This window comes from Elaeis guineensis, chromosome 1, assembly GCF_000442705.2.
Source record: "Elaeis guineensis isolate ETL-2024a chromosome 1, EG11, whole genome shotgun sequence".
NCBI classification, from domain to species: domain Eukaryota; kingdom Viridiplantae; phylum Streptophyta; class Magnoliopsida; order Arecales; family Arecaceae; genus Elaeis; species Elaeis guineensis.
In genome coordinates this window covers 183,671,079-183,694,684 of record NC_025993.2, presented here as the reverse complement: position 1 = coordinate 183,694,684, position 23,606 = coordinate 183,671,079, and the positions used below count along the sequence as shown (strand labels likewise).

Below are 23,606 nucleotides of genomic sequence, written 5' to 3'. Positions count from 1 at the left end.
GTTGGTTGAGTATTAAAAATCAGTGATTGAAGGTTCCCTCCCCTATTTCACCAAATTCTCTCCCACCCTACTTCTCAGATCAATATATATATATATATATTGAGGTGCAGGAAAATTGTGTAACTTAATGATATTTATATATGTACATAATACAGATATTATTTTCCACATGTTTAAATGATGATTTAAGCTATTTATATTTTATAAGTTACTTGATCATCATTTTTTTCTAAAAATACTTGATCATGATAATTGACCGCATCTGACTGTAGTTGACGTAAGTTGACCGTCCTATGTGGAACGTAGTTTTATTTTATGGTACATATTTTATAGTTTTATTGAGGTCTGCCGGAAGCTTATTTTTTTGTTAAGCCAAAAGAGGTGTACAAGGAAAAAAAAGAAAAAAAGGGACGCTGCATAAATATCTCTTCTCGGAAGTATTACAACATACACCTTCCATCCCCCTCTCTCTCTCACGACTCCGAGCTCACTCCAAGCCATGGCCTCTTCGTGGTCGCTCTCCTCCTTCGTCTCCCCCCGTCTCTTCCTCACTTCGGGCGGCGAGCCAAGAACAAGAGAAGCTGACGGCTTCTTTCGGGTGCCGTGCTGTGCCCTCGGCTCCCGGCCGAGGAAGGCCGGCGCTTCGAGCCGCTCTCCCTCCAACACCTCGTCCGCCGCGGCCGGCAGGGCCGCTGTCAAGGCGGCGCCACCCCCGAAGAAGCGGCACTGGAAGGAGGGGGAGTTCCCGGGGGTCTCGGAGGCCGCGGTCTCCAAGCCTCCCAGGACTCCCATCAAGAACGTCAAGAAGAAAGTCGATGACCGTGCGGCCGCCAAGGCCTGGGTGAGCACCGTCACGGAGGCCCTCGCCGAGAAGATCCAGAAGAAGCAGTGGCAGGAGGCCCTCGAGGTTCGCTATCTTTCTTTTTTTTTTGTTTTTCCTTCCCATTTTTATTTCTTGCTGTAGATTTCAAAGATTTGCTTTTGTTTCCTTTTCAGTACATCCTATGATTAAAAATTTCTGAAATTTGGCTGTAAAATGGGTTTCTTAGGTCGAATTCATTAAAAATGCCACATTTTTGGTTTGATTTAGCTTTCTTATGGGTCCTTTTAAATGTAATTACTTGAGAAAGTTGTTCATTGGTCCAGGCTTGTATATTGATTTATCTCACGTATCCTCGGAAATAATTGGTTGATCAGTGGCTCGGGATGGAAGTTCCACGCCCGCGTCAAAAAGAATAGCTTAAGTTTTTTTGGAATTCGTATCTAAATTAAGATTTATCCCTAAAATTCTTGAGGTAATCCTACATTTGACATAATCTGGGAAATGAAAAAGCTTGTAATGTCGTATGAGGCTATTCTATGTAGGAACAATGGCAACTGAAAAAGAGAGATAAACCCAAACCCAGCTTGCTCGGACAAGGCTTGATGGTTATAAGCATGTCAAATGATGAAGAAAGGAAGCAAGAAGAAAGATGGTTGTAAGACGAGAAGGGAAATGAGGGTTTTTTGGGAGTAAGAGATATCAATTACTAGTGCTTAGTAGGAAAAGAAGTAGATGCTCGTGAGAGAGATGCCTTTCACCTCTTGAGCAAGAGAATGCCCATGCTGCTTCTATTCCTTCTCTTTGTCCATTTGCGGTGTTCAGACTTGTATTTTGGATTTAAACTCACTTTCCTCCTTGTTCATGGTTGTGTGCATGCTTTGGAAAGCAGTTACACTGAAGAATAAATTAAGTGCTTAATCTTAATCTTCCATCTTGTTTAGATCATTTAAATGCTTAATCTTAATTTTCTTCTGGCATAAGATTGAAATTTGCCATCCCATCCACCTTGAAAAACAGCTATTTAGTAATATGGTGAGTTGGTGGCTAGAATTTCTGAAAGTTTTTTTTTTGTAGTTATCCGGTTTATGTGATATATTTTTCAATACCTTGGTATAGGTGTTTGAGATGCTCAAAGAACAACCCTTTTATCACCCAAAAGAAGGCACATATATGAAACTCCTGGTCTTGCTTGGAAAATCAGGTCAAGCCTACCGAGCACAGGAACTCTTTGACAGTATGGTGGAAGAGGGATTGGAACCCACTTCTGAACTTTACACAGCATTGCTAGCAGCTTACGGTAGGGGCGACCTTCTTGATGAAGCATTTTCAGTCCTCAACAAAATGAAGACCTTGCCCCTTTGTCAACCAGATGCCTATACATACAGCACTCTGATAAAAGCATGTGTGGAAGCCTCCCGATTTGAACTGGTTGATTCCTTGTATCAAGACATGTCCGACCGCTCTATAACCCCAAACACAGTCACACAGAACATAGTTCTTAGTGGTTATGGAAAAGCTGGAAAATTCGATGAGATGGAGGAAGTTCTTTCTGGGATGCTTGAGAGTACTACTTGCAAACCAGATGTCTGGACTATGAATATCATTTTAAGCTTATTTGGCAACAGAGGTGAGGTAGATCTAATGGAAAAATGGTATGAGAGATTCCGTGGGTTTGGAATTGAACCAGAAACACGCACTTTTAACATTCTGATTGGTGCCTATGGAAAGAGACGAATGTATGACAAAATGACATCAGTGATGGAGTACATGCGGAGGTTAGCATTTCCATGGACTACCTCTACTTATAATAATGTGATCGAGGCTTTTGCAGATGTAGGGGATGCAAAAAATATGGAGCATGCATTCAATCAGATGCGTGCTGAGGGGATGAAAGCTGATAACAAGACGTTCTGTTGTCTGATTAAAGGGTTCAGTAATGCAGGTCTCTTTCATAAGGTAGTGAGCAGCATTCAGCTAGCTGAAAGGTTCGAGATACCAGCTAACTCCTCGTTCTATAATGCTGTGATATCTGCGTGTGCAAAGGCAGGAGATCTGATGGAGATGGAGAGGGTGTTTGAGCGTATGAAGGATAGGCACTGTGCTCCAAATTCCACAACCTATTCTATCTTGGTGGATGCATATAGGAAGGAAGGAATGACCGACAAGATTTATGATTTGGAACAGGAGAATCCAAAGATGTTTGGGGTTGATGTTTTAGCTAAATGAAGGTGCTTTGTGCTGCAACCTTGAGGTCAAGGATTGAACCAAACCTTAAGCTTTCGGGAATGGCAGAAAGGTATGATGCTTCTACTGGAAACTTGGGACTGGTATAACAAAGAATGCAGAATGCCATCTTGATCCCCTGCTTTAACTCCAAGGACTTGCTCATATCGGGTTGAGCCTCCTTTATCAATGCTAGCAGCTGCAGGGCCAAATGAAAGATCAAGAGGATGACATAATTCGGTATTCCACTTCAGAGATTTAAGACCTTCCTGTCACTGCCCTTTGATTTTTTACAATATATGCATGTAAAGAATTATGGATATTTGTTGGGCAAAATTTTGTTTGTGTTGATTAGTTTTGCTCTTATTTCCTTTTCTGTTATGCCAATTCTTTCAGCTGTCCCTTTATTTTTTTTCTTTTTCCAGCAGAAGGTTATTTAGTAATTTGTATTGGAGACTGATGCAAATTCTTGTAGTCTTATAGATTCAGGACATGGGATGCCTCTATGTTTATAGCAAAGACCTTGAAGTGTCTTCCATCTATTCAGACTACAACTTTGCTAATAATGAAGTTGATGTACTTTTATAGCAGCGCCTCTCCATTGCGACTGCTCTTTGCTGTGTGCTATCTTTTCCTTTTTTTTTTTTTTTTTTTGGTTCACTAATTCACTATCATGCTCACCAGATTATCATCAGAGCCAAGAATTAGTGCACAATTAATGGGACCAAAACCAGTTTTCTCTGCTGCATTACAATTAGCAGCTATGATGTTGAAGGACGTATGAAGATTATGAAACTTGCAAGTTTAAGCTTGCAGTGTTAGATGGCTATTTTAGATCTAATAATTTTATGTGGTTCATTGTTAGACAGAGAGTGGAGCGTGGCCTCGGTGGGGAGAGGACGTCCACAGTTTGGAGGAAAGCTTTCAGATCCAATGAGGCTCTGCTTCCCCCCTTTCTGCCCTTCCCAAGGCCAAAATTTACAAAAACCAGGAAAATCAAGGGAAACTATGCTAAGGTTTTTCCAATTTACTTGAATTCGTATATTGGAAGATGGAAAACACCTTGTAATATGGCTTTTTTAGTTTTTATTGATTATTTATTCTTATAAATTATTAATATTATAATAGTATACCATATGAGTCATTTTCACTTACAAATGCTGATGCTTTATTGATCATGGAGTGCAGCATTGATATCAACACTCCAGCATTACATACCCATTGGAAACACAATTTAAACACTAAAAATACAAAACAAAATCAGCCCAATACCCGTAGTATGCATAGGACTGGCACAAAGTATCATACCGTATGTCAATATGGGACGGTTTAGTTCCATATGGTGCCGGCCAGAAATCGGTACTGGTGCCAGTATTTTAAACCTTCTTTTTAAGTCATTCAGATAATTACTGTTAGTGGTTAGAAAATTATGAACAGGGCTGGCAAAATATGGCCCACACTCGTTAATCTAATCAATATTCGATTCATCATAAACAGATTTGAATTTAGACTCAATAAATTTGGATCATAAATAGATCAATCCATTTAATATTTAGATCGAATTTGGATTTTAGGTATCTGACTTGTTTAATCTGTTTAATATTCAGGTCAGATTGAATCAGATAATCTATTTAATCCATTGAACTTATTTAATTTATTTAAAATTTATTTAATTTATTTCTGATCTATTTGACCCGATCTGTTTAACCTATTTAATCCGTTTAAGATCTATTTAACCAGTTTAAAACCTATTTAATATGTTTTGATGCATTTAATCCGATCTATTTAATCTCTTTAACCCGTTTAAGCTATTTAATCCGTTTAACCTAATTTGACCTATTTAATAAACGGATTAAATAGATCGGATCGGGTTACCTATTTAATAAATAGGTTGGGTTCAAGTTTAAATTTTTGATCCGTTTAATAAATAGATCGGATTTGGATTGATGATTTTCTTATCCGATCCGTATTAATCCAATCCGTATATGATCCGATCCGATCCAATTGCCACCCCCAATTATAAACATTGAAACTTTGGATCCATGTTGTATCCATGAAACAAAATCTATGATCAGTTGTAAGCCGTAATGCCAATCCCCCTCCCCTCTATTATGGCATTTTTCAAATCTCTTAAAGGATGTTTGGTAGCATGTAATCTTGACTGGATTACATGTAATTTTGCAACAGATAATTAGATTATACTATTTATTTCGTCACTTTCACAGATAATGCTGCGTTGCTTCAAAAAGAGATAATCTGATTGCTTGAGGAGAGATAGCTATGTGATTACATGTAATCCTATAATTTTATAACAAAATAACTTCAGAACCAAAATACTTCTGTTAAAATAAATTAGAATCTATATTAAATAAATTATAAATTGTCTCAATTGGTGAAAATAAAAAAGAAAACATAATGGGTGGCTCCGACTAGTGATGTCACCGAAAATGGTTGGTTCTGAAATTAAATTGTTCCTCTAAAAAATAGACAATAATTAATAAACGATGATGAAAATATTTTAAAAAATTTAGCTTATATTCTATGTAATCTTAATTGGATATCAAATACTGCAATGTATGATTTTCTGTTATTTTACAACAATATTACTGTACATACCAAACACTGCAATATGAGATTCTCTATTATTTTATCAGATAATCATATTCCCTCTGCAATCAAATTATCATAGCAATATTACCCTTGTAATGCATCAAATGCCTCCTTAAAAATTTTCTTTTTTGAACAAAATCCAGGAACTATTCTTGTGACTATTGAACTGAACTTAGCCCTTCCTCGTGACTGACTGTAGCCTGGCCAATGACCCAGCTCATTTTACAAGATATGGTGACAATGGAATTTGAGTACTCTACAACCGGATAGTCTATCACTTTTCATATTGCAGTTATCTATGCACCACACTCAGCCTTTCCTCCTGGTTGACTATGACTTGAGTCAGAAGCGCTGCTTGTTTTACAAGGTCTTATCAGTTTGGATTGAGATGCTTTTCCCTTTAAGATGACTTGGTTCCCACGTAGTACGTGATTATAAAATACTGAAGTCGGCCTTTGCCCATAGTTTTCTGCAACCTTGCAGTTCAGCAGCTTGTTCGACAAGGTATGGTGGTCTTGGAGTCTGAGGTGCTTTCTTTGCAAGTTTACAATGAACGGCTGGGTGTTTTTTTCCTCCTGTGGCCTCTAATCTAGCCTGTTTTACAATAAGTGGTGGATTTGGAATTTGAAATGACCACCTTTGCATTCTTTTAGTCACATACTAGTTTAATCTTATGGAATTCAGGCTTCACTCGATGTTGACAGCAAACTGGCCATCAACCCAGCTTGATTTACAAGGTATGCTGGGTCTGGAAGTTTGAGATACTTGAGAATTTTATGATGACTTTATTTCTTTATCCATCATTGATTAAGACAGTCTTCAAAAGTTTTCAGACAATCCACATGCTCAGAAGTTACTTCCTTCCCAAGAATTCCATGGGATGCTGCTCATGATTCTTTCAGTTCTGTCCTTGAGGGAATGAATAAAGAACACTTCTTCCATGGACCTTGTGATAAATTTTCAAAAATTGCCCTGTCACGGTCATTGTGATAGGATGTTATAAAAATATTTGGGTCCCGGTCGTCGGTAGTTCAGTCTTCTTTGAACTGTTTATCTTATTGTCTGAAGAAAGCAAGAGAGTTACTCATCTTGATACAGGCAAGATAGTTTATCCCCAAGGTTTCAGATGGTAATCATTCCAAGGAAGTTGCTTACGCTCCAAGCATTCCATGGGGATATTTTTTTCCCCTGGTATTTGAGTGGAAGTTCTCTCACAGATTGCACCATCTTTGTTTGTTAAAGATTGACTCTGGATTCCAAGAAAGCAGATTTCTATCCATGCATAAACATTTTCACGCTAGTGTCATCACTCTTATTGAAGCTAACTGTTTCTCAAATTAGCTTCGAGTTAACTCTGCTTTGTTGCTTATGTACAACTCAGCTAGCATTAGATTCCACCCATTGTCAATGATGAAACGTGATGTTCCTTGTAGAAACAACCAGAAAAAGGAGAAGAAGAAGGAGAAGGAGAGGCCAAATTGAAACTTTGGCAAATCAAAGTAAAATTCTGGTGAAAACGGAAAGAATCATCACATGTTCCAAATGGTTGATATGTGTCACAAGAATTAAGAAAAATGTTTAACTTACAGAAAATAGGTTCAGACAAAAAATGTTAGTCGGTCAAACTGAAACTGCAAATGAAAAATAGCAAGCACTGGAGAGTCAATAGACAATAAAAAAAGTGGTAAAAAAAAAAAGAAGAGAGGCATATGTCTGCTGTTTGTGCATTTTTTATGAATGAATTTTGTTTATTTCGCAAGTAATTCATTGAATCTGTAAACCCTTCAATAGTCGGCAAACAATTCAATCATTCAGAATTATTTAAAAAAATGAATTACCTGAATCTTTTTAAAACCGTCTCACAGAATATAGAGACAGTCCATTAGGGTTCATGAAACAGAAGCAGCCATGAAGCCACCAATGCTTACCGCATAACATAAAGAATAATAATCTGGAAGCATTTCTATTACAGCAAACCATGCAAGATAGCCATTCTTTTTGAAGGACATTATAATTATTATTAAATACATGCATAAATCTGCAAGCATACCACCTCATGACCCTCTCTCTCTCTCAATAGGGGAGGGAAATCCCCGTAAGAGAAGGGTAGGTACTTGGGCATTTCTGAGATATTCACTTGTGAACCTAGCCAGGATATTTCCATGCAGGAACTAGGAGGGAAGCAAACTACCCAGCCCCACCTTCACCCTTTCTTCGAAATTGGAAGCGAGGGGGTGTGAGCACTAAGCTAACGCTCTGGTCATCACACAGTTTGTCAGTTGCGTATGCTAGGTTACATACCTACCAGAACCTTGGGTGATCGCCACAAGATATATAAAAAGCAGAGAGCCATTGAAGAGTTGAAGTCAGCCCACCGATACAAGATTTATGTATCTAAAAGATAGAAGGAATATAATCTCAAAATATAAAATATTTTAAGATACCACCTGTCACTTCTGCCGCTTCCTTCATTTCTTTCCCACTCAAATTTTCCAGCCAGCAAGTTCTAGTGATGCAGTGTCTTACGCCATCATACACTGGAAGGACTCACAACACTGCTTTATATATTTCAAGTCATTACTTACAAACCTCCAACGCAAAGGGCTCAAAACCTGCTGATAAGATGGCTCAGTTGGTTAGCAAAAATGAAGCCAAGTCTGCTGGCATGGAGCTAGAAGAGATAGGGAGGAGCATAAGGTCATCCTTTCAGTTTGCTGCATCAAGTTTTCGGAGAAGTTTCAGCAGTTCCATAAAGGATGATGAAGAAGATGAGCTTAAGTGGGCTGCCATTGAGAGGTTGCCTACATTTGAACGGATAAGAAAATCACTCTTTGATCAGTACATTGATCAAAATGATGATGGAAAACAGAAGGAGAAGAATGTAATTGATGTTACCAAGCTTGGAGCTCTAGAGAGACGTGTGTTCATTGAGAATCTCATCAAGCACATCGAGAATGATAACCTTCGGCTCCTCCGGAAGCAAAGAGAGAGAATAGACAGGTAGGCTTCATGTTTTTAGATCAAATTTTAAATTGCTCTTTCCAATTTCAGATATAAAATATTGCATCAATCAAATGTGCATGTGTGTAAATAAGCATGCAGTTTTATATGTATATGTAGTTTTTTGTGAATTAAGACAACCATAGATATTAAGTTTGATGTATCTATAACCATAATTTCTACAGAGTAAATGTGAAACTGCCAACTATAGAAGTGCGATACAAGAATCTGTGCGTGGAAGCAGGGTGTGTAGTAGTTCATGGGAAGCCCCTCCCAACTTTATGGAATGCTGTCAAGAGCAAGTTTTCAGTAAGTGAGCTGTAGTTTTCTGTTTGCTTATGTTTATGAATGGTAGAGACAGCAGTGCCGGTTCACTGTTTGTATTCAACTGATTGATACATCATTCAATATCTGATATATCAGATGTTTTACACATACATATTCCATATTTAAGATTACTGCACCTCAATGATTGTTGTATTATGCAACGAAAAATGTAAGATCACTGATTATCATAGACATTCTAAACCAATAATAATAATAATAATAATAATAAGACCATCAATGGGGACGGTAGTCCTTGATAAGAAAAGAAAAGCAAAGTGAGATTTATGAAGTCCACATAAGATATCTGATTGTGCCTACGAAGCCAGAGTTCCTATAATCCTCATCCCAGATTGTAAACAGATCGCAGAGGAGACTAATAAGGAATAGATTAATGGAGATTTATGCAGTCATTTTAAATGGTGATGCAATTTTGCAATGCGACTAATGCGGAACTTCCTGTGGAACAGGATCTTGCAAAGCTGCCAGGCCTGAAGTCTGAAGAAGCTAAAATTAGCATTTTGAGAGATGTCAGTGGGATCATAAAGCCCTCAAGGAAAGTGTTAGATATCTGTCTACTCAACATTTGAAACGATATGTTCAATTTTTTGTCTGTCTTTTTCCTTTTTGAGAAATTGTCTATAGTTTTATCAGAAATGAAAATGACAATTTGTAGTTCCTTTATTTTTTTTTTAAAATTACTTGAAACTATACCTTCTCACTGATTAAATCCCTTTGATAACTGTCTGTGGAAAGAAGAAATAATGCTTTTGTTCAGTTGTGTTTATTTGAAAAGCAGAATACTGGCAGGATTTTTTCATATTCTTTTTTGTTTAAATTTTTACTGACCTAGAGTTGTTCAACCTGCAGGATGACACTCTTACTTGGGCCTCCAGGATGTGGGAAAACTACTTTGCTGCTTGCACTGGCTGGGAAACTAGACAAATCTCTCAAGGTTTGAATTATGTTTCTTCTGAAAAATAATAAATCAGATAGCATCAATTTTCTTTCTCTAGAAGGTTCAAAAAATGATGTCAATTAGAATTCAGACAACCTTCCCCAACTTCCAACTTTAAACTAGAAAACCACAGAACTGACATGATAGCTTAACTGTTTCCTTGGAAGGCAATATCACCATACCCTGTGAGAACGGTTCAACCTATTCAACTGGTTACGACTGCTCTGAACAGAAACATCTACCTACAGGCTTCAACTAAATATTTTGGTCATGGCAAATATTCAGCTGCCAATGCAGCTACACTAGGAATATTGCTAAGATAAATTATTTGGAACCATTTTAACTTAACCATTTCACATGTACAGAAGTTAATATTTCTAATTAGCAATACAGATGTTAATCTTTGTATTCCTATTAATTTTATTTTACATGCTGTCCGTAACATGGTTAAAGCATTTGGACTTATTCCAAGGTACATCTTGGTTCAGTCTTCCTGATCAAAAGAGAAAGAAGTATAGACCTCTACTGGGGCCCATACATCATAGCAAACTAAAATTTAAGGCAAAGCTGGAGTGTTTAAATCAATATCATCATCATGTACAGATATGCAAACTAGATTTGTTAAAGAATTGAACAAGTCTTAATATGGGAGATCCAAAAAACAGGGAATGAATCAACGAATGCATCGTAGTCATATAACCCAATAAACATCATATGCAAATGATCCTATTTTCATATTAAAGCAATCATATATCTTCTCTCTCAATATATCATTTATTAGGCTAACTCTGAAACTTTCTCTAGTTTACTTACTTCTAGTTCCATCTTTCCTCATTTTTAACTTCCTTGGCTTTATGATTCTCATATTCCGTGCTATTCAGCCTCTTGTCCAACATTACAAGTCACACCACAAGTCCTGACCCATTGTTATCTAATAAATCCTTCCCTTAAATTTGAGCTTCCTGACATGCTTGCACAACATTTCATTACACATCTCAACTTCATCAATCTGATTTATTGTGTCTTATATGACCTAAGCAACTTCTTTGCGAAACCTATAATAGATTTAGAGAACAGGTATCAAAACAAAAGGATGTACCTCAGCCATCAATACCGTACAGGGACTTACTTGGTTTGTCTTCCACTTAATTCTAGTCCATATCAGTTAAGACTACATTATTTTCCAACAGTATATGCCATTGGCCTCCACAAGCTGCTACTTCAACAATGAAAAGCATAAAGAAATATAGCTGGGAGGTGATTGTCTTTGCACACCCATTGCAACCAGGAAATAACTAATCATATTACAGCTTCTCAGACATGTCGAAACCATCTCTGCTTGTCTAAGTAGTCTGACTGTCTAATATGCTTTCCTTTCAGTAAATAAATACTGCTATATAATCATGCATAGTTTTTTTTTTCCTGACCTTATGAATCTTTTAATTAGTTTGTGAAGTATCACCAGTTATACAAAATTTGTAGTTTGAGAAGAGAAAGACAAACTGAATCAAAAAGATTGATTTTCATTGCCATAGTCCAGTGCTTGATGTTAGCAAGCTCTTTTTACAGCTGGAAGGAGAAGTGTCCTATAATGGCTTTGGATTGGAGGAGTTTGTTCCTGAGAAAACATCAGCTTACATAAGCCAATATGACCTACATATTCCTGAAATGACAGTGAGGGAGACATTGGATTTTTCAGCACGCTTTCAAGGTGTTGGAAGCAGAGCAGGTAAGTTTCTCAAATGTCCTCCAGAATGTCTTCCAGAGAGTAGCAATAACTTGATTTCATCCAAGAAAATATAATATATGCTAAGACCAGTTTATGCTATGAAGAAATTATGAAGGAGGTGAGTAGACGGGAGAAGCAGGCAGGAATTATGCCGGAACCTGACATAGACACATACATGAAGGTAAACATACCATTTCTTTTCTTTCTATTCTTCCTTGATTACATCAAGGGGCTTCTGCCACAGACATGAACTGCAGAGTTTTATTTTTTTCCCATTGACATTTTGATTAAATAACAAACAAGTTGTAAAGTTGCCTACTCAACAGAATCAAAATATTGTTGTATATGTGAGAAAAAAAAGCATTTACTCTGATGGTGCTTAAGAATTGAATCTATTGACAGAAAATCCCTATTGCTCCTCCACAACATTAGTTCTCACAAACTCTTCAGTTTAGAATAAATGGAAAAGATGGTTGAAGCAAGACAAATTTATTAATTCAAGTGACACATTTGCCCCACACTCACAGTGATCCTTACTTTTTCATAAAATAAGGGTAATGATCCAATACGATGTTAAGTACAAAATCCATGTGCTATAGCTTTTTCACTTCAGCCATGACAAGTCTATGTCTGAGGATTCATTTTGTTTACTATAGGCAATATCAGTGGAGGGATTAGAAAGAAGTCTCCAAACAGACTACATCTTGAAGGTAATTCTGTTTTTCAGAACAATAATCATACTTCCAGATCATAGATAAATGGTTATATTTATTATCCTCAATCCTGTCACTGCTGAGAAGAATATTTTAGAATTATTCTGTCTTGTCAGATCATGGGACTGGACATCTGTGCAGACACAATAGTAGGGGATGCCATGAGAAGAGGCATCTCAGGTGGTGAAAAGAAAAGACTGACCACAGGTACCATGAAAAAGCTAATAGCATCAGGATTATATGCCATCCATGGTTTTCTGATAAAAATATTTAGCATGATCATCTTCACTTTCTAGTGCATGAAACTTGATGAAATCTTTTTGCAATTGATTTCTGATTGTGCACACTATCTTTTGATTGCACCGAATAGGAGAGATGATTGTTGGACCGATGAAGGCTCTCTTTATGGATGAAATATCCACTGGCTTAGACAGTTCCACAACCTTCCAAATCGTCACTTGCCTCCAACAGTTTGCTCATATAACAGAATCTACTGCAGTGATTTCACTTCTTCAGCCGGCTCCTGAGACCTATGATCTTTTCGATGACATCATCTTAATGGCAGAAGGAAAAGTTGTGTACCAAGGCCCTCATAGTCACGTTCTCAGCTTCTTTGAAGAATGTGGTTTCAGATGCCCAGAAAGAAAAGGAGCAGCTGATTTTCTACAGGAGGTAATTAAAAAATTTCTAGGCACTGTCTGATATATTTTTCCTGCATGCCTTCTGTATTTATTTCACCTAACTTGTTCAATTTTTCATATTCAGGTTTTGTCTAGAAACGATCAAGAGCAGTACTGGTCTCGTCAAGATGAGTGTTATAGATATGTTTCTGTAGATCAATTTGTGGAAAAATTCAAAACACATCACATTGGACAGAGTCTTGATGAGGAGCTATCAAAGCCTTATGACAAGTCCCAGTGCCATAAGAATGCTCTATCCTTCAATACCTATTCACTGTCAACATGGGAACTATTAAAAGCTTGCACAGCAAGGGAATTGCTTCTTATGAAAAGGAACTCGTTCATTTATATATTCAAAACAATCCAGGTTACTGCTACTCTCTATCATTCTTTAACTCACTGATGCCCAGCAACTGACACATTTTTTTTTTTTAAATCCTAAATTGCAGCTTGCAATGGCTGCAGTCATCGCAATGACTGTATTTTTGCGTACTCGAATGGAAATTGATATGGTTCATTCTAGTTACTATCTAGGTTCACTCTATTTTGGACTGCTGTTATTTATGGTTAATGGAATCCCACAGTTGTCCCTGCAAGCTTCAAGACTTCCAGTTTTCTACAGACAAAGGGACTTTTATTTCTATCCTGCATGGGCATATGCTATTCCAGCTTCTATCCTAAAGATTCCCATATCTTTAATCGAGTCTGTAGTATGGACATCTCTTATTTACTATGTTATTGGGTACAGTCCTGAGGCAGCAAGGTTAATGTCATCCAAGAATTCAAACTCTTTCAAAGTATGTGGATAAACAGTGTCATAAGAACTGTTATTTCTAACCAGCATTTTCTTCTTATGTTCTTGCAGATTCTTCCGCCAGTTACTCCTATTTTTTCTCGTCCATCAAATGTCACTATCCCTCTACCATTTTATTGCCTCATATTTCCAGACAATAGTGACTTCAACCATCATTGGTACCTTAGCTTTAGTAATGATACTCATGTTTGGAGGCTTCATTCTACCACGACGTATGGCTATTCCCAATGTTTTAATTGATTAAGCTAGCATCCTAAGATAAACATACTTAGTGGCTTTGCTATTGCAGCCTCGATACCCGGTTGGTTGAAGTGGGGATTTTGGGTCTCTCCACTGACATATGCAGAGATAGGCTTAGCTGTAAATGAGTTTCTTGCACCAAGATGGCAAAAGGTGAAAACAAAAGCACCCTATTAATGGATCATATAAGTCCTCTTAGTTCTTATGGAATGAACAGACATGATCCAAATGTTCTAACTATCCTTTCTGCTATCATCGTTCTATTTTTGCAGACTTCATCAGCAAACATCACCACCATAGGACATCAAGTCTTGACAAGCCGTGGACTAAACTACAACGGCTACTTTTATTGGATTTCAGCAGGAGCACTGCTTGGATACATTCTTTTGTTCAATACTGCATTTACTCTGGCATTAACATATAAAAGATGTAAGTTCGTCCCTACCAATCAAACCATCCAGATCAAAATACATCTCTACCATAATTTTGCCTTGCAATAACAAAAACCTAACCTGGTTCAGCTATCGGGGCATCTCGTGCTATAATATCTCGTGAGAAGCTTTCTCTAATACAAGGAGATCTCACTAGCCCAACAGACCTGACAAATATGTCCCCTGTTGCACCTAGTTCAACTACTTCAGAACCCAAAACTGGTAAGACCATTTGTCCCATTTTTAGTGCAAGACCAAAGGATATAATGTGCAGTAATGTTTCAAGAAAGTAGACCAAAAAATATCATATTTGATGTTGCAGGGAGGATGGTTTTACCTTTTATTCCTCTCACAATAGCATTTCTGGATGTGCAATACTATGTTGATACTCCACAGGTAATCATGTCAAATTGATCAGACATTTTAGGTTGTGGTATAAGATTAGCAATAACTATGAGAAAGTTGATGAACAATTTGCTTGTGTCCTAGGAAATGAGAGAACAAGGCTATACAGAAAAAAGGCTCCAATTGCTTCACAATATCACTGGTGCATTCCAGCCTGGTGTTCTTTCTGCATTGATGGGTGTCAGTGGAGCAGGGAAAACAACTCTCTTAGATGTTCTCGCTGGAAGGAAAACTGGAGGTATAATTGAAGGAGATATAAGAATAGGAGGGTATCCCAAGGTACAGGAAACATTTGCTAGGATATCAGGTTACTGTGAGCAGACCGATATACATTCCCCACAAATTACCATAGAAGAATCTGTAATGTATTCAGCTTGGTTGCGTCTGCCACCTCAAGTTGATCCAAAAACAAGATCTGTAAGTCACTTTATACATAAAATGTGCCACTTAATTTTTTTCTAAAGCTTAACAACTCTCACAAGTGAAGCATTTTATATACTATGGAACTAGATCCTACTGTTGATTCTTCATGTCCTTTGTTTTGGTATTTATCTATTGAACTTAAATAACTATCCATTATCTTCAGGAATTTGTAAGTGAAGTCCTTGAAGTCATTGAACTTGATGGAATCAAAGATGCGTTAGTTGGGATACCAGGGGTTAGTGGTCTATCTACCGAGCAACGGAAACGACTAACAATAGCAGTGGAGCTTGTTTCTAATCCATCTATTATATTTATGGATGAACCAACATCTGGTCTGGATGCTAGAGCAGCTGCAATTGTCATGCGAGCAGTGAAAAATATTGCTGAAACAGGAAGAACAGTTGTATGCACCATCCACCAACCTAGCATTGAGATATTTGAGGCATTTGATGAGGTAATTAGTTCTTCTATTTTCCCCTTAAGTTTTTTTCCTGGGACTAGTATCACTTGAAGGTTTTATCTTTTCAAGGTATTAATCTAATCTCTACAAACTATATCCATGTAATATGTTTTTGGTAAGTTCTTAGTGTATCTGATTTTTTTGGTTTTCATTAAGCCACATTTCTAATTTTCTTGCAGCTGATTTTAATGAAGAGAGGAGGAGAATTAATCTATACTGGCCCAGTGGGACCGCATTCCTGTAAAGTTATTGAATACTTTGAGGCAAGTTTTTCATATACATGATCATCTATCTTTTTGAAAACTATCTGGATTACGTTAAAGGATTGGAGTTGATTTTTCTGTTACCTACAAATGCTTGTAACAATTTGGCTGTTCTTTCTTCACTCTATGCCTTTTTAGCAAGTCTTGAGAAGGATCTGTTGATGGGGTTTGTTGCAGAATATATAGATTGGTTTGGTAACACAAACATCTCACTGGAAAGTTCACGAAGCTGGTGTTAAAATTCCCATTGCCCCATTCACGGGCAGCTGCTGCTGTCATCCTACAAGATGTCAGTTCAGCAATGGAAAAGTTTTCACATCAGCTGAGTAAATTTTCTTCATGAGATTTCTGTGTTGTGCTAGAAGCGTTCTATTATATCACAGCATATTATTCTAACTTGAGAAAATAGCAGATCACCTCATGATCAAACATACCATTTTTTACATAAATGCTGTAATACTGTCAATGCAGAGGAATATGCTAAAATATAGGCATCATATGACCCCATCAATTTTGGTAAATAAAAATTATATGTACATGGGAATTGTTATAGCACAGTGTTCGATTGATGTACATCTCATAGGATAGGCTGTTAGGATCATAACTACAAAGAACAACTGGTGTTCCCAGTTTAAGAAACTTTGGAGCAAAAAATATATGCACCTAATTTTCTTTAATAAAAATTAAATCCACTTTTAGAACAATGGCTCCCCAGTTCACTGAATACTGGATACTGCAAAGAGATCTTGTACCTGCAGCTTGTTCAATGGAGATAATGCCAGGAACATCCTACCTATCTTCATCCAACACACCCTTATTATTGATTTGCTAAAGACTAGATGTATGAACCCTATCAGAATTGTGCACTTACAGTTCTCAGAAACTAATGTTTCATCAATTTAAAAGCATAGTGCACAATATGCATTTATGCATATGAAGCTTGACAATATATTTGTTACTACAGGTTCAAGACTAACACCTATACCAGAAAGATTATAATTGATTAGAAGCAAATCAATATGATTGCTAGATTCTTGCACCTAAAGGAAAGGCCAGGTAACTTCAAGCAAGCTTGATTCTTCCCAGCCATACAGGCATAGGTAGATTAGGATTAAGTAGCAACAGTTTTATAAGGAAGAAGCCCAATAACTCTAGTAGTATATTTCTCAAGTTGTAGTTTGTGTGATGTGATTCCATATCATGGTAAGAAACCTGGAAAACCACAAATCAAATTTGACAAAAAAATGGTGAAGCTATGAAAAACCTGAGACTCTGTTACACAATTGATATCATGCAACCTGGGGACACTCCAAGATTTCCTGTACTTAAGAGTCTAAACAAAGGGAGGAATGCAATATTTGCTATAGCAAATTATGTTCATATTTTAGTCATATTTATATAACAGATTGCTAAACTGAAACACAATCCAACTACTTTATTTCCATCCATATTAGTTCAATTGCAGAACATCCATGCATGTGGTCTTTATGTTTATTTAAATTGGTTGCTTCTGTTTCTTATTTCCAGAGTATTCCTGGAGTGCCAGAAATCAAAGATAACTACAACCCTGCAACATGGATGTTGGAAGTTACTTCTACATCATCGGAGGTGCAACTGGGTATAGATTTTGCATGTATTTATAGGGAGTCAACTCTATCCAAGTAAGTATTAACTATTCATATACCCATTTTAAGTGACATTCTTCATCCATATCTATCATAAATTTACATATGTACATGTGACAAATACACAAAACTAATTACATGACAAGCTGAAATTTTCTCACTGGCCAAGATATAAGAAGCTTCTAAGTATGTATCCCAGTGCCACAGCATGTGCTGTGTGCTGCCAATTGTTGACATGCACTGGCACCCCAGGGTGCTTGGTGCATGGCTTTGTCTCATGCTAGCCTGGCAATGGCATGGTATGTTCCAGATGGCACAGACCAGCACAACCCACACCTAAATCCTTGAGATATAATAACAATGATGATTCCATGAGATATACTAATTGGCCACTAAAAACAGTTCTATTTTTCCAGAATATGACTTACTACTAACCACTTTATCGTTTTTGTTGTTTTTGATTGTAGGGACACCAAAGAGCTAGTTAAACAGTTGAGCTCACCACCACCAGATTCCAAAGACCTGAAATTCCCAACTCGTTTTGCACAAAACAGCTGGGGGCAGTTCAAAGCTTGCCTGTGGAAACAATACTTGTCTTATTGGAGAAGTCCTTCATACAATTTGGTGCGGATTATATATATGCTTATCACATCTGTAACACTTGGAGTATTGTTCTGGAAGCATGGAAAGACATTGTAAGTCCTTTTGTTCATGTTACATATGCACTATATATTGATTACTAAATTACTTGATCGGAAGAGTACGTATAACATGGCATATTCAAGATGACAAAGCCTGATTCTAAGAGATGGCAACGCATGCTTTGAAGAATTGGTAGGCAGACTGGTATTTCTTTCATGTGAAAGGGAGTAATTCCTTTGATCTCAAGAAAATCTATGAATAATCCAGATCTCAAAGTATACAAGAGAATTATATTACGTAGACCTTGATGAGGGTTAAAAGTGGAAGAAATTATAAAGCTAAAGCTTACCTCAAGTGGTTGAAAGAAGGCTCATTGTCTAGTCATATGGATTATTTTTCCAAATTTATGATATGGTCAACCTAGATATGCATGTTGAACAAGGTGACACAGGGGGGGGTTCGATACAGTTAATTCTTCAAATTCACATAAAGTGACATCAGGGCCATAGACATATGCACATATGTATACTGTCAACATATCCAGAACAATGCAGGTGTTTAAGTGTCCCTATACGGCAAAGATACATGTTAGACACAGTGACAAGGACATACATTTCAACCAAATCATAGCTGTAAATTGAAGATTACTAGAAAGCAAAGAGTTTTGTTAATATCCACTGAATGGCAGATATTATTTCAGGAGATAATCTTTAAAGAAACTGATAAATTTCTATTTGAGCATGATGATTTTTTTGGGGAAACGAACTTATATGAAACTAACTTTGATAAATTGATTTGAGCAAAATTCATTTTATGATAGTAAAATAATTCAAGTCATTTAAAATTGATAGTAATTCAAAATAATAATTTGAAAAAAATGAATGCTTTATTTTGCATAAAAGCTAGTATATTGAATAATATCATTGTAAATTTCATTAGACATACAAACTGATATTTTGTGATGCATATCAAGATAGGACTCATTCCCTAGCATGTTGAGTGGCTTTATCAATTGACACACGCTGCCTTTAAACGTTTTCCTTTTATGGGATGATAACATCATTGCATTCAGTGAACCAAAAGAGGGAATATCTGATGTCATTTTGTGTGGCATATATGGTTTGGCTTGTGCTGTAGCATGGGATGATCAGATATAATGATATCATTCATGTTGATGCATGTTAGACCTGTCATCCAATGGTATTAATGATTATTTTGATATTAAGTTCAGTGTACATCATAGATAAATTGCCATCCAGCAAGAAATTATGTTAAGAGAAAGTTGTACAAAAAGATTAAGAAATGGCATTTCCAACACTGAGGAAATAAGGACAACATAAAAATAGCATATTCTACTGGAAAACCATGCGGATATGTGAAATATAAGCATGTTTTCTGTCTCACAGAAAGCCACAGTCTAAGCATTGCAAACATACTAGTAACAACATGTAATGATGAATAACTGTGAGCATACTCATCTATCCACCTCCAAGGACTAGTATCAAGATCTTCACCATTGCTGTTCATACAAAGGACCCACAATGACAGTAGGCAAGAAACTAGAACCTTGATAACTTTCTATAAATGCTACATTCAAAGATAAGAACTCCAAATAACCATTATTAATCTTATACCAAAAATTTAACAACAACAAAAACAATGAAGGAAAAGATTGATTACATAGAACAGAAGAATTTGTACAAGCAGCTCACAACTTAGCATCTAGTCTGCTCTGCTCCTGTATCTTATTTCTTCCCTTTTTGTTTTTGAAGAAACAACCAGCAAGATTTGTTCAACATTCTTGCATCAATGTATGTGGCCACAAACTTCATTGGCATCAACAACTGCTCATCAGTTAAACCGTTTGTAGCAACCGAACGGGCAGTTGTATACCGGGAGAATTTTGCAGGAATGTACTCTCCATGGGCCTATTCATTTGCACAGGTTTATAAGCTATTCTGGCAGTATTTCTTATTGCAAAAATCACTCCTCATAGATGTTTCTTTTCTAATTTTGAAAAGGATATACTTTTTTTTCTATTTTTGCAGGTGGTCATTGAGATCCCCTATGTATTCCTCCAGGTGGTACTCTTTGCAATAATTACATATCCAGCAATTGGCTACTACTGGACAGCCTACAAGTTTTTGTGGTTCCTTTACACCATGTTCTGCACATTGCTCTACTTTGTTTATCTTGGAATGTTTCTTGTCTCATTGACCCCAAATGTTCAATTTGCTTATATATTGGCATCCTTCTTCTACACCTTGCTAAATCTCTTCTCAGGCTTCATTGTACCAGCACCAGTAAGTTTCCCCTTTACTTTTGCTTACTGATCCATGAGATCCAGATGTCTACTACATTAGCTTCATATAATGCTTAGCATTCCGGGGCATATTTTCTGGATGCACACATATAAAGAGTAGATTGACGTTGCATTTTTGCTATTTATCTATTGAATAGTACTACTAGATAAAAGATATAGAACTAAAAAGAAGAACAAAAAGGCTTCCATCACCACAGGTATCTTCACATAAGGGGTGAATGTGAACATATATGTTTTAGTTTACTCTTAGGCTGGCTATTGATATTGTATACAATCATGAATTAACTTTTCAATCCTGAAAGCATATTGACATTGTCCAATAGAAGATATAAAATTGAATGTATGCTTTAGAAATTGATGATAAACTTTGGCTATCGATATTGTATACAATCATGAATTAACTTTTCAAATCCTGAAAGCATACTGATATCATACATTAGAAGGTATAAAATTAAATGTATGCTTTAGAAATCCATGATAAGCTTTAAAATGGATTATGTTTGCTTGATACAAAATGAAGACATTGCATCAATTCCATGTATGATACCTTATGTGATATATCAACTCACTGTTTTCGGCTTCCTTGCAGCAAATTCCAAAGTGGTGGATTTGGGTCTATTATATCAACCCGTTGTCCTGGACACTGAATGGCCTGTTTACTTCACAATATGGAGACATAAAGAAGGAGATAGTAGTGTTCGGAGAAACCAAATCAATTGCTTCTTTCTTAGAAGATTATTTTGGGTTTCACCATGACCGTTTAGGGCTGGTGGCTGTTGTTCTTATTGCCTTTCCTCTCATCTTAGCTACTCTTTTTGCTTATTGTATGGGCAAACTGAATTTTCAAAGGAGGTAAGAGAGATGCATGTTCGAGTACACTTGGTAAAACATATCTACTTTTGAACAACATTGAGTAATAGAGAATGGTGTGTACTTTACAATGGGCAATGCATTTACTCAAGACTTTTGTACTGTGTGGTGGATATAACATAGTGCAAAGAATTACTAATTAATAAATTAATTGCCAAAGTAGGAGAAAACAATCAAATGACCATATCTGCATGTGGGCATGTGCACGCGCACACACAGACAAAGCTGAACAAAGTAAGAGATATTTTTTTTTTCAGGTGACATATACTTTGTCATCCTCATAGAATGCAATTAGAAAGAGACCTTGTCATCCTTATCCATTAACCTATATAAATTCCTGAGTGGAAATGACAAAAGCTTCAATTTTGTGCTAAAGTGCATGACGTATATATACATTCAGGTTCCAAAACATGGAAGAAGTGAGTTATACGAATTAGAGGTTGAAAAAAGATAAGAAGCATGCAATTCTTGAATCATACAATTAATGTCTAGCCAACAAAACATTATAAGTTCTTCATTTTCCATGGAAATAGATATACCAGTCGAAAATGGGATATGTGCACAACCACAATCGACAAGCTTTAACCAATATAATTACAGCAAAATTCTTGAGAACGATATACTCTACAATGCATAACTTCTCCAAATCTCTCCTGATCATTTCACATACATCGCTACAAGAAACATATCCAGATTCTGTGTTCTCCTTAAAAAAAAAAAAAAAAAAAATCCTTGCTCAGACAAGGATCAAATGTGATGTCAAGATTCGATCTTTTTAACTCTACCAAGCTATAAATGACACTTTGGATGAATCAAAAGGAGAAAGTGGATGAATAAAAAAACTGAACTTAAAGAGAGATACCTTTTTTGCTGGGGTTTGAGAGGTTACCGAGACATCGCCTGCTCCGTTCTTTAGGGTTTATGAGACAACTCGGCGGTCCTTGAATCATCGACCTCCGGCGATCGAGAAGAAACCCCACATAGAGAGAGAGAGAGAGAGAGAGAGAGAGAGAGAGCAAAGAATTAGTAGCATTGTTTAGTTCACAAGGGTTTTCATGGCAAAATTCTCATGGGAGGTGCCAAAAAATGTCAGGCGAAGTTAACCTAAGGATTTTTAAAGAAAACCCCTCATCCATTGTGGATATTATACAAAAATTTGTGAAGCGCAATTTCTAGCAAACGAAGTTGAAGCTAGTTGCGGAATTCAAACACGGTGGCTAGTTTAAATTTACTATCAGAATTTATGTACACAATTTATATAGATCATAAATACTATAAATACTTCGTGTAGACATTCATAAGGAGATAAAAAACTAACATCAATATGCTTATAGATCGTTTATACAGATCATAATTACTCAAAACACTCCATATAGGCATTTCTTTACCAGATAAATATGCCCATAATTTATTTTTTTGGTAACACTTTTTTGATGAGTTTGAATTAGTTCGTAGAAGCTTGGATAAACTGAAGGTTCGAAAAACTTTTGCTCTAAAATTTGGACTCCCGCAACTCCCATGCCTCATCTTTAAATCTCCACTTTCTTGCTTGATTAAGCTCAAGATGCAACCTATAGCATACGAAGTCTCCAAAGAAAAATATTTCAGGATGGCCATCGTATGCACAAAACAAAAAGTTTGTTGGACCTATAAAACCCGATTTAGCAGTTTAATAATCAACCATTCTCCTATTTATTGAAATAATTATCGTAAGTTATACCGATCTCTTTATACAGTATGGCAAGAGAACTGTTCGTATGCCCATGATGGAAGCTCCAAATCATCACGCATAACCAAGACAAGAAATGCATTTTTGGGGTTTTAGCCATGGCTATTGGTTTGGCATGCGTTCTCTTGTAAGCATGTGTTCGATTCTTTGGAAGGTGATTTTAAAAAAATCCTAATTTCTTTCTTGAAAGGTGGTTGTTGAAAATTTTAAAATGTGTTTCCAATGCCTGTCACATTTTAAGCATCCTCTTCCCAAATGGTTTCATGTGGCTATTGTTTGCGACCATGACTGTGCACAGATGCAATATAAATAAATAATTAA

The 23,606-nt window shown here is 36.6% G+C and overlaps 2 protein-coding genes and 1 long non-coding RNA gene across 7 annotated transcripts; 2 read left to right on the top strand and 1 right to left on the bottom strand.

The window, feature by feature from the left end:
- The first annotated feature begins 377 nt into the window (after nt 1-377).
- On the top strand, nt 378-3,400 carry LOC105040087 (pentatricopeptide repeat-containing protein At3g06430, chloroplastic). The gene is made up of 2 exons (XM_010916461.4): nt 378-907; nt 1,940-3,400. Exons 1-2 carry the CDS (start codon nt 500-502, stop codon nt 3,047-3,049), a joined length of 1,518 nt encoding a protein of 505 aa, XP_010914763.1. The 5' UTR covers nt 378-499; the 3' UTR covers nt 3,050-3,400.
- A 2,431-nt stretch (nt 3,401-5,831) lies between these two features.
- On the top strand, nt 5,832-21,564 carry LOC105040086 (ABC transporter G family member 41). Of its 2 annotated transcripts, XM_073250680.1 has the most exons (25): nt 5,832-6,393; nt 8,153-8,656; nt 8,842-8,965; nt 9,451-9,542; nt 9,851-9,935; nt 11,508-11,667; nt 11,772-11,848; nt 12,324-12,377; nt 12,497-12,587; nt 12,751-13,052; nt 13,146-13,427; nt 13,510-13,823; nt 13,926-14,086; nt 14,164-14,267; nt 14,387-14,543; nt 14,636-14,767; nt 14,868-14,941; nt 15,035-15,367; nt 15,537-15,827; nt 16,013-16,096; nt 17,624-17,757; nt 18,189-18,416; nt 20,136-20,307; nt 20,412-20,666; nt 21,276-21,564. In XM_073250680.1, exons 2-25 carry the CDS (start codon nt 8,169-8,171, stop codon nt 21,540-21,542), a joined length of 4,461 nt encoding a protein of 1,486 aa, XP_073106781.1. In that variant the 5' UTR covers nt 5,832-6,393; nt 8,153-8,168; the 3' UTR covers nt 21,543-21,564. The 2 variants fall into 2 exon arrangements, with proteins under 2 accessions (XP_073106781.1, XP_073106780.1); XM_073250679.1 differs by lacking the exons at nt 5,832-6,393; nt 8,153-8,656; nt 8,842-8,965; ... (1 more) ...; nt 9,851-9,935; nt 11,508-11,667 and having other exon boundaries at nt 11,775-11,848; nt 12,478-12,587.
- On the bottom strand, nt 7,636-23,171 carry LOC140854682 (uncharacterized). 4 transcript variants are annotated; one of them, XR_012137853.1, is made up of 3 exons: nt 22,419-23,171; nt 18,157-18,395; nt 7,636-18,064 (listed from the first exon to the last, which is right to left on the bottom strand). It is a non-coding gene; the product is annotated as an uncharacterized lncRNA (long non-coding RNA). The 4 variants fall into 4 exon arrangements; XR_012137855.1 differs by having other exon boundaries at nt 7,636-8,661; nt 18,150-18,395; nt 22,446-23,171; XR_012137852.1 differs by having other exon boundaries at nt 22,446-23,170.
- Between the last annotated feature and the right edge of the window lie 435 nt (nt 23,172-23,606).

What these genes read in the sequence shown, in the direction of transcription:
- LOC105040086 (XM_073250680.1), top strand. Translation starts at nt 8,169, where the DNA reads ATGCAGTGTCTTACGCCATCATACACTGGAAGGACTCACAACACTGCT. An exon ending in ATAAAGCCCTCAAGGAAAGT is followed by an intron (nt 9,543 to 9,850) that starts GTTAGATATCTG and finishes TTCAACCTGCAG; the next exon opens with GATGACACTCTTACTTGGGC. An exon ending in AGGTGTTGGAAGCAGAGCAG is followed by an intron (nt 11,668 to 11,771) that starts GTAAGTTTCTCA and finishes TATGCTATGAAG; the next exon opens with AAATTATGAAGGAGGTGAGT.
- LOC105040087 (XM_010916461.4), top strand. Translation starts at nt 500, where the DNA reads ATGGCCTCTTCGTGGTCGCTCTCCTCCTTCGTCTCCCCCCGTCTCTTC. An exon ending in AGTGGCAGGAGGCCCTCGAG is followed by an intron (nt 908 to 1,939) that starts GTTCGCTATCTT and finishes ACCTTGGTATAG; the next exon opens with GTGTTTGAGATGCTCAAAGA.